Source organism: Pyxicephalus adspersus, chromosome 3 (genome assembly GCF_032062135.1).
Source record: "Pyxicephalus adspersus chromosome 3, UCB_Pads_2.0, whole genome shotgun sequence".
Lineage (NCBI taxonomy): Eukaryota > Metazoa > Chordata > Amphibia > Anura > Pyxicephalidae > Pyxicephalus > Pyxicephalus adspersus.
This window is the reverse complement of record NC_092860.1, coordinates 45304685-45315263: the sequence shown is the minus strand read 5'-3', so window position 1 is coordinate 45315263 and position 10579 is coordinate 45304685. Positions and strand designations below refer to the sequence as shown.

Genomic DNA, 10579 nt, shown 5'->3' with positions numbered 1-10579 from the left:
TGCCATTAGAAAGAATGATTTTTTAGGGGAACAGTGACTTTTAATGCAAGCTCGCCAGTGTAAAGCTGCCAGAGATGCGCGGCTCCGGCCGCGAGCTCTTTCAGTTGCTTATTTACGCGACGGCGTACGATTTCGGATCACGAATACGAATGTGCGAGCGAGCTTCCGATTTTGCTTGATGAATCAGCCTCAATATCTCATTCTCACATAATTGTCACCATTGTCACTGAGGGTAAAAGGTAAGAGTCACACATATCCTAAAAATCTTTAAAAAATGTTAATAGTTTAAAACACAAGCACACCCACATTGTAGTGTCTTTTTCTAGCTCCAATCTTCACCAACAAATAACCCTCACTTATTAACAGTCAATGACTCCAGTATAAGCAAGTGTTGAGTGTCTCATTTTTTCCGACGCGTGTTTTATAGCTTTCTCAGGGGATTCCGAGACTTGACTTGTTACATATAATTACACATAAAGAAAAAACATAATATATTAAATACCAATGATGTAGTTAACATAATTATTTTACAACAAGGTTGCATAGGTCACAAAAGTAATATCTAATATTATTACTTACTAATATTACTTACTAATATTACTAATTACAATTATTACTTACTTGTACTGTATTGTAATTGTAACAATGTAATGACGTGATGATTAGTACATCCAAACAATCACTATATATAGAGTGATTGACTGTATAGCCTGTATCAAGATAAGTAGGAGTGGAAAGTTAAATGTAAGTTCCTGCTACTGCTGTCATAGTTGAGAGTGAAATATATGTACAGGTTGACAATCAAAAATCTGGCAACCTCCGGACTGAAGGAGTGCCGGATTTTCGAAAATTCTGGATTTTTTTTTATACTTACCTCCACACACAGGCAGCCTTCCTCTCGCAGCACCCTCGGACATCTGGCACAGTTCCAAGGAGCAGACAGCAGGGATGTCTCAACGTGTATTTAGTTTAGCAAGCAGACCTAACAGCTGTTTCTGCAGAACAGTGTCTTGAAAACATTAGTGGCCAAACAGTGTACTACAGTCCCTGAATTGAAACTGCGATCCGAAATTCATGCTGGAAAACTGAAAGAACTGGATTATCGATGGCCGGATTTTCGATTGTCAACCTGTATTATTGTTCATTTTACTTCTCTTTCCTCTTGAGATGGAAGGAAAATCCCTTCAACTCTCAGTAATTTTAGTATTCAAGGTGTTGTATTAACAGGATAGCCAAAAGAGAAAGGAAAATATAAATTTGATTAGTTCAATGAACTGTTAGGATATAGATAATGATGGATATGCCAGAAATATTATCTTGTTCACTTTGACGGAGTACGTTATGGACTTCCAGCTGCTAGAGTCAAACAGAGTGGTGCCACTGACACTCCATCTTTAAAAGGGTTAAACTGGCATTCTGTTCGATTCAATGCGCCTGCGCGTGTTATTGAAGCTGAGCATTAAATGGCTTCTACCCTTACTCTAAAGAATACATGTAGTTTCCAATGCTTGTGCAGGTTAGCTTCCGCCCTTATCTGGAAAACTGATAATAAACATTGTCTTGTTTGATGATATTGGTAGAGGAGCAGGGGGAAGCGTTCCTGTCTCCCCCGGGCGTATAACGATCGCAGGTGGGCTCTATCACTCCTCCTTCACCTGTATTATATCGGAGTGTATAGCTCTGATTCAACAGGTCCTGGACTCTGGACTGGGTGTCCAGTGCCCAAACGAGGGAGGAGTTTTTTTTTTTAGCTGAATGCCAAATAAATTCCGGCACAGCTCAACCTAAACGCCCACATATATGTAAATACATACATGTGGGAGTCCCCATCCCTCGTAAGGTGGAGGATGGAGCCCCCAACGAGTAGTATGTTGAAAAAGGCATGTATAAAATATATCTACAATGTGTGCTAATTAGATAGTATATGCATTGACAGCATCGATCCATAGTATTAGCAAATACATAATGCAAAAATGAATGAGACATCTATATCATTTGAATGCATGATGAAAAACCTAATATCCTGAAATAATACCAGGCGGTAGTAATATCCCCAATAGCAGTGAGTGCACTCCCATGGCTTCCTCTGAAGTTGCGTTCATCCTCTAAGTGTTCATTTGCAACAGGTTCTCAAGGTATGGGACAGTATTAGATATTCAGCGGGTCTTATGTCCCCAAACATACCGCTTCTCCCAGTGCAACTTTTTAAACCAGGCCTAGATTCACCTTAGGCTTTTAATTGGTGGCTTTCTCATAAGTATGGGACAGTTTACTCTTTTTTGACTCTCTATTATTAGCTGGGAGGAAATTTGTGAGACCCACGGAGCACCGAAAAGTGAATTGTTTCACTATATCCAGGTAAGGCATTGGATAAATTCTTTGATATCCGCTAATGCGCTTCTTTCTAAACCAATTAGCAGGGACCTGGGTAGCATTGCTACATTTTCAACCGCATAAATTAACCAAAGCTCAATTTAAATTGTGTGTCTATATTCTGATTACTGCTAAACAAACTATAGCGAAGCACTAGAAAACCCCAAGCATTAATGTTTTCTGAGGTTTCTTAACGAAAAACTTTCCAGTATCCTGACTGATTCCAATGAAAAATTTAGTACTGGATAGGAACCTTGGCAGCCAAACTCTTTGCCGAATGTGGGTCTTGGGTAACTACTTTTGTCTTCCGTTTATATGAGGGTCGCTGAAACATGCGGTCTTATCCATTTATCACTTATCCACTTATCCTTCCCCTCTTTCCCGTAAATAACCCCTGTATTCCCCCGTGTCTTGTTCTTTCCCTTTTTTCTTTTTTTATTGTAACTGTTTTGTCATGACTACAGGTGTCATCCCTTTCTGTGTTGTTTTTCTAGTTTGTACAACTGATTATTGCACTGGTTCTCTATGTGGACATGACATTTTTATTGTATGTTATATTCATTTGTTCTTGTTATAAAAAAAACTTGTTAAAATTATTAAAAAAAACTATTGAAACCAAAAAATAAATGAGTAAATCATCTATAAATGATATTCAGAAAATGGCAAGCATGTTGTTTTACTCATTTTTTCATCATGCATTCATATGATATAGATGTATCATTAATTTTTCCATTATGTATTTGCTAATACTATTGATCGATGCTGTCAATGCATATACTCATATCTCATTAGTGGTGGGCTCTACCCTCTGCCTTACTTTTCTTTGTTTTTATACTGCCAAAAAAGCCTTCTTTTGCCTTTCTTTCCTTTGTGAATACTCATGAATAGGCCTGGCAGCTGTATTTAAATTAATAACAATCTGTCTTTCCCCTGGTAAGACCCACTTTTAATTTACTGGAACCAAATAGGGTAACTGAAATACGACTTTTGATAAAACATTTAGGATGGCAGTTGTTGAATCCATTATTCATTTATTTAACAGTTAAGTTGCCAAAATTGATGGAAGTTGCAAAGGACAATGAAAATCCAAAACTGGACGAGTTGCAGTTTATTCTGTCTGAATCCTATCATGAGAACCCAGAGACACGCACACTGCTGTTTGTGAAGACCAGAGCCTTAGTAGCGGTAAATATATCTGTGTAAACTAGATAGTGACATTTATATAGATTGCTTGCTGATGGAAATATAATCGTTTGCAGCTTGTCCCTGTACTTTTAAAACTTAGAGGATCGTGTACTTTGATTTGTCACATTTTTCTTTGAATGTTTGTTAGTAAAAAAAATTATTTTTTATATTACAAGGTTGTACAATGTAAAGCCTCCTTCAGCAACCAATCTAGGTACAGCTCTTGTAGTACAGTAAGAAAATAGGAGGAATATAACTGGTTGCTGTGAATTATTGTATTATAATAATTAAAGTTTGTCCTATAAAAAATAAACAAGCAGGATTGTCCTAGTTTGCTATGATTCATGTACCTGCGATAAATAATGTTTTATATTATGTGTGCTATGTCGTTATGCTGCTCTGACATCTATACAGTGTGCACATGTAAATCTACATTTTGTACTGTGATTATATTTGTCACTAAAACTATCATTTTGCCAATTTGTTTATTTTTAGGCTCTAAAGAAATGGATTGAAGAAACCCCATCACTCAGTTTCCTAAAACCAGAAATGCTGATTGGAAGAAATAAAACACATGATAATTTAGGTAAAGAAAATGATTGTGCCTATCAACCTGCTTGCTACTACCAGGAATTCTGAAACAAGGTCTTTTAAAGAAGAATGTATGGCAAAATTAAGCTGGGCATTCACTGGCCAATGTTTTTAATAAAATAAATGTTCAATAAAAACTCCATATTGGTTATTGATAGAGAATGCACTATCACCTCCCCAGCACTTTAAAAGGCTAATGTAAATAAGCAGGGAGTGCTCCCTAACATCCAGCAGCCCATGGGAGCCTTCCTTGCCTTTTACAATCCCCTCCCCCAGATTTGTATTGTCCTATTGTGTTTAAATGATATATATATTAATATCTTTTATACAGTGACATAATCTCTTTAATAAAGTATCATTAATGATGTTTGTGTTCCTTTTCATTTCAGGAATGTCCCTTCCTAATCAGAAAGGAGCTTTGGACACATTTAAAAACAAAAGAGACAGCAAGTTGTTGATAGCCACATCTGTGGCCGATGAGGGCATAGATATACCTGCATGTAATCTGGTTCTTCTCTATGAATATGTCGGCAATGTTACTAAGATGATCCAAGTTAGAGGTACAGCTCATTAAAAAACCAGAATGACAGCCTCACTTTTGAATACTTATTTAAGAATGGTTGATAGGGTTCAGAAAGGTTGCTAAGGTTTCCCCTTGGTGATCAGCTTTTCTTAGTACCACTGAGTAGCTACCATGGTTAGTCTACCCTGGTAAGACTTGGTAAAACAGTGGGGAACTAGGCTTTCAGCACACCTGGAATAAGGTCAGATATGGAGAATCTGCTGGTGGCTTTATGAAGACTGCAAGAATGGGTGGCAGGACAGATGAATATAAGCACCCTTTTCATAAGAGATTGTTTTTTATATTGTAAATGGAAACATAATCACTTTAGCAAGCCACATATGAATATTATTCTAGGATTCATTTAATTTAAACACTGTGAGGACTTTATTACCTCTAGAAACATGGTACATGAACAGCTGTTAAAAAGTACAGTATCTACAGCAGGGGTCGGCAAACTCTGGTCTTTAGACCAGATACGGCCTAGCCGGTAGGGGACTAATCCGGTAGTTTAATAATTAGTCCCCTGGATCTGCCGGGGGGCGTTAAGAACTACCTTAGCTGGAGCTGCCGGAGCTTCAGTGCTGCCTCCTTGCTGTTGCTCCTCTATTTACTGCGGCCGGCATGGTAAATAGGGAAGGCTCCCCGAAGAGAAATCCCTCTCCTCTGCAATGCATACGTAGGAGAGGGGATTCACTTTAGGGGGCAATCCCTGGTTGTCGGCAGAGCCATTAGGGCAGGACTCAGAGTCCGGCCTAGTGTGCTCCCGTCCACGCCTGAAATGGCCCAGTGGCCATTAAAGTTTGTCTACTCCTGATCTACAGCTTTAGTGATAAAGTAGATAATACTGGTTAACGTGACCCAACCTAAACAGTCAAACTTTATGAAAAATGCTCCTGTGAAGGTGATTTGCAATCACAAGTGAATTTTTAATCTCCCTTATTCCACTGTTATTCATATAACAATTTATTATTTAATATTTTGAATTTACCTGTCTAAGTCCTCTACATCTTACCACATACTATTTTTTCTCCAAACCATTCATTTTAGTTATTTTATCACAGATGTGATGCTTATTCTGCACATCACGGACTTTTGAAATGTGGATTTGGTTTAAAGTATATTCAGTTATGCCAGTTTGTGAAGTTACAGGATTGACTTCTACTTATCTTGCCGGAGATTAGAGGATATCAGAAATTCAGGGCAATATTTTACAAGTAATCTCTAATCTGAACATGGTGCCTTTATATATTATATCACACAGGTCGAGGAAGAGCCAAGGAAAGCAAATGTTACCTTGTCACTAGCAAGAATGAACAAGCTGAAAAAGAGGAAATTAACTTGCTGCATGAAATTTTAATGAATGATGCAGTTGCTGAGCTCCAGAAGAGGGACAAAACTGAATTTATAAAACAGGTAACACTCGCAGTGGTAATATAATTGTGGTTAACCTGAAACATGTAATATTTAGCTCTAGCACATATAGTTATGATGGTAAATGTAATATTAAGAATTGTTAGTTGAGATGTTTTTATATGTAAAGATTTCATGCTGCTTTCAGCACAGTAAATGTAAGTAGTGTGCAGATTTGTTTAGGGGTTAGGTTAGTTTAGAGTTAAGAATAATTTGATAATCACATTGATGTGGGCTGACAATTTTAGAGGTGGATTGCTCATGATGAAAGAAAAATGTGTAGGTGCTATCGGAAGATAGAAAACTGAAAATATGGTGAGGGAAGACATCACTGGAAGTGTCTTTAATGTTGCATACATTTCTAACTAATTCATTTGCTTTTAATTGCTTTTTAAATCATAGAACCTTCAGACACAAAGAGAAGAGAAGAGACTTCGTGACTATAAAAAGAATTTTAAAGGACGTGTATTATCAGATGAGAACAAACGTCTGCTTTGTGGAAGATGTAAAACCTTTGCGTGCGATACAGATAACATACGGATCATAAATGTATGCAAAAGTCACACAAGCTTTCATTAAGTAGACAGTTTGATTAGGATGGGTGTAGCCGAGTGGCATCATCTACAGCTTTAGCCACCTCCATCCTGTGTTTTAAAAATTTGTAAACTTTTCCACACTCAATTATTGTTGTCTGTGTCTTCCAATGGTCAGTGGTACCTAGCAATAAGACATTCAATTACTGGTGAAAATATGGAGAAAGTATGGTATCACGGGGGGGGGGGGGAGGCGGTGGGGTGAGTATTTTTACACCAGAGCGGTAATATAATCCTGTGATAAATAAAATGCTCTCTTTTTAAATGTATATACAAACAACTATTGGAGTTACAAATAAAAGGTCATTACCTTGGTAAAAAGTTTTTTCATAGCTTCCAAATGTCAGTCACAATGTAATTTATTGTGCATCTCAGCTTTAGAAAATTGGCCTATGAGGTATATGTGCAGGGGTGGCTTTATTTGCTTTCTAACTTACCATGAATGTAGTGTGTGCAGTCACTACATAACTTAGGCCTTAGGTATCCATATTTTTTCCTGCTCTAGCTATATACAAACACCATATCTCTGGCATATTACAGATCAGTGGTGACTAACCTTTAATGAATATCCAAAGACTTGGAATAGCTGCCAGCACTTTGACTAGGAAAGTAGTGTTATATTTAAATAGTAGATTGGCACCTATTTGTATGCCATGGAGTATAGAAATATGTTTGTATACTAATTGCTTTTTCTACCCAACAGGAATCCCATCACACAGTGATTGACAAAAGCTTCAAGGATCGGTATTTCACTAAGCCACACGCAAAGTCAAAGTCATTTAATGGCTACCTAAAACTGCACAAGATATTCTGCAAGAATGCCAAATGTGGAGAGGACTGGGGTATTTCTGGCAACTATTTAAGCTTCCAGAATATTCCTCTTATCAAAATTGACAAGTTTGTGGTAGAAAGCGCAGATGGATCTCAGGAATATTTTAACAAGTGGGTGAAGGTGAATTTCAGAATGAAGGATTTCAAGCATGAAGAAATAGAGGGGTCTTTCTCTGCCAACACAGATTAACACAAGTGGCGCATATAATTGGAATTACATCCCATCACTGCTTAAAGATTAAAAACGGTGACTGCTATGCACTTTTGCCTTTTAGTACTAGGGTCCCAGGTTCAAATCTCAGCCAGAAAACTATCTACATGGAGTTTGTTTTCTCATGTTTGCATGGGTTTTTTTGGGTGCTCCAATTTTCCCTTACTGCCAAAACACATACTGGTAGGTTGTCTTCTGCTCCACCCCAGGATTGGACTAGGTTAGGGGGCTATGACTATGGCCTCTATAAAGCATTATGGAATACAATGGCAATATAAAATGATAAAAGATGTAGGATGATTCTTTTATTGCATTATGTTCACTGTTGATATTTGTGGTGATATATATCCCAGTCATGTTTTAAGTGAGGTACTGAAAGCATCTGGGTAAAGAATTTTAGTATTAAATATTTGAAAATTTATTACTGGAATATTTTAGTACCACTTGTTGTTCCTGAAAAATGATGTCTATGTCTGATGTCACGTTGTCAAAGGCAGCCAATAGCCATTTTGAAAGGCTAAGGTTTACTCTTCTTATATTTTTGCCTTTTCTTCCTTATCAACATGCTAATGAAATGTTTTAACATTGAAACCTTTTAAGCATTTATTTTCCATTTACAATTACTGTGATAGACTAAATGCATTGTGGTACTACAATTTTCCATTGCAAACCAGTAATTGTATCTGAATTAAAGAGTTTCAGTCCAAAACTCCCCACCATACTTTCATTGCACCTAGAAATTTACATACAATAAAATGCAATCCTTATTAGAAGCCTATTTTTCAGAACATTTTGTTAAACCAAAAGAAACAACCACATAATGGGTCCTATTATAAGCATCCCATTTTTACCACATTGCAGAGAGCCGTGTTGTGCTGCAATCAACATAAACCAATAAGATGTAGATAACTTCAGTTCTATAATTTGTCTTGATTATAACCACACTAAAATCTGATTCTGTTAGGCTGGGTCTACACGGACATTTTTAACAACGCATGTAAATGTTTCTACCAGGTTTATATGCTTTTTTAATGCACTTATATTAGCGTTTTAAAGCCTGCATTAAAATGCTGGAAACCGTCAATGCTGTGTTTTCCTGCATTTACGTTTTAAGCGCTTATAAACAGTGGAAAACGCCTCTATTGAAATCAATAGAAGCGTTTACCTGCGTTTTTCTGCGCTAACCCCGTGGTGCCTTAAGGAAACGTCCTAGTGTAGAGTATGCTATTGGAATGCATGGGAGTTTCAAACATGGGCTTTTAAAGCCTCAGGTTAAACGCTGGGGAAAACGCCTGTGTAGACTAAGCCTTACAGTATTTACAAATCTAAAAATGTTTTTTTTTTAATGCAAAAATGTAATAAAACCAATATTATAAAACTCAACAAGAAAATAGTTTAAGCAGAATTATAACCTTACTCATCCCTGTTCCATGGCAGGGAGTTGCTATCTTCAGTCTTTTTTTCATGGACATCTGCCAAATCATGGAATTTTTCAAGGGGGGGGGGGGCGTCTTTCGTTCCACTTTAAGGAGTTATTAAAATCAGGGGCAGAGGGCCTGAATATACTACAGATGCACTGTATATTTCAATGAAGTTTAAAAGCTTACCACACATAAGGGATTTCATATTTTAATGTGTCAAGCATACATTGTGAAAATTGAGTGTTATTGTATAAGCTGTTCGTCCTACTTCCATCACATAGCCCACAAAATTGTGGCATTGTGGGTACAAACCTGCAAATTCATCACTGCAAATAATCTTTCATGATCATTTCCAGTGACAGATCATTGAACCAGCATTGTACAGACAGCCAATCTGTTCTATGGAGAGGGGAGAACAAGCAAGCAGCACCCCACTGTGCATTTCTACATTGACCTGTATGGCAGTGATTCTCCATTGGTCGTTCTCGTTCGTTCATGCATGCATAAATTACGTTGGCCGACTACTGGATAAGCCAGATTCTTGCCCCAGAAGAGCCCAACTGTTCATATCGAGCAAGAATCATCTGATGTGTGGGCATAGCCTTACGGTCTTTTACAATCAGCTGGAGAGCACCAGTGCCCATAACTACTTATTTAATGACCAAGACAGATTCTGTCCTGTGGTCCTAACATAAAAACTTTTTGAAAGAGCAGCACATGCATGCCAGAAGTGAGCAGACACCTCAAAGGCTATAGCAGGCATGGGCAAACTACGGCCTATAAGGCTTTTTTTATCTGGCCCGTTGAACTCTCTCGCTATTTCAGCGGCTCAGCTGAAGAAAAAAAAGAGAGTTCAACGGGCCGGATAAAACAGGCCGCAGTCTGCGCACCTGGCAGAGCCATGGACCATATCCCCTGTTCAAATCTCGGGCACGGGGAAGTGGGAGGAACAACTCAGCGGGGTTATGCTATCATGACGTCACGTTGAGTGGCGTCAAAATGGCATACCTCTGCCCACTCTCCCATTGGCCCGGCCCGTCTGCCAATTTTTAGGACAGATTGTGACCCTGGAGTAAAAAAAAAGTTTGCCCACCCCTGGGCTATAGTGATGAAAAACTGAAATTGGCTCCCAAGAACTGAAGGATGCAGGCACCGTAAAGGTTGACAGGTTTTATTTACAAAAAGGGTTGACTTCCCCACATCTTTTAAAGCTCCGAGTTTTCCCCATCCGATGGGGCCATTTCTAGTCATTCTGGCTGTTTGATTTATGTTACATTACAGAGACTGTAGCAGAAGGACTGAATCTCCATGAAATAAGGTAAGAGAAATCCATTGGTGAGACCACAAAAGGAGTGATAATGATGGTCCCACCAAATCAATTCTTAGCATTTGACAGATA

General features: G+C 38.0%; 1 protein-coding gene across 2 annotated transcripts in view; it reads left to right on the top strand.

Annotated features, from left to right (window-relative positions):
• RIGI (RNA sensor RIG-I) overlaps positions 1-8532 on the top strand; it is a 28143-nt gene extending 19611 nt beyond the window's left edge. For both annotated transcript variants that reach the window (XM_072404416.1, XM_072404417.1), the window contains exons 15-20: positions 3416-3558; positions 4054-4144; positions 4539-4709; positions 5976-6127; positions 6527-6673; positions 7421-8532. In XM_072404416.1, coding sequence (XP_072260517.1) covers positions 3416-3558; positions 4054-4144; positions 4539-4709; positions 5976-6127; positions 6527-6673; positions 7421-7738 — 1022 coding nt within the window. In that variant the 3' untranslated portion in view covers positions 7739-8532. The remainder of the gene's footprint in view (positions 1-3415; positions 3559-4053; positions 4145-4538; positions 4710-5975; positions 6128-6526; positions 6674-7420) is intronic.
• The last annotated feature ends 2047 nt before the right edge of the window (positions 8533-10579 follow it).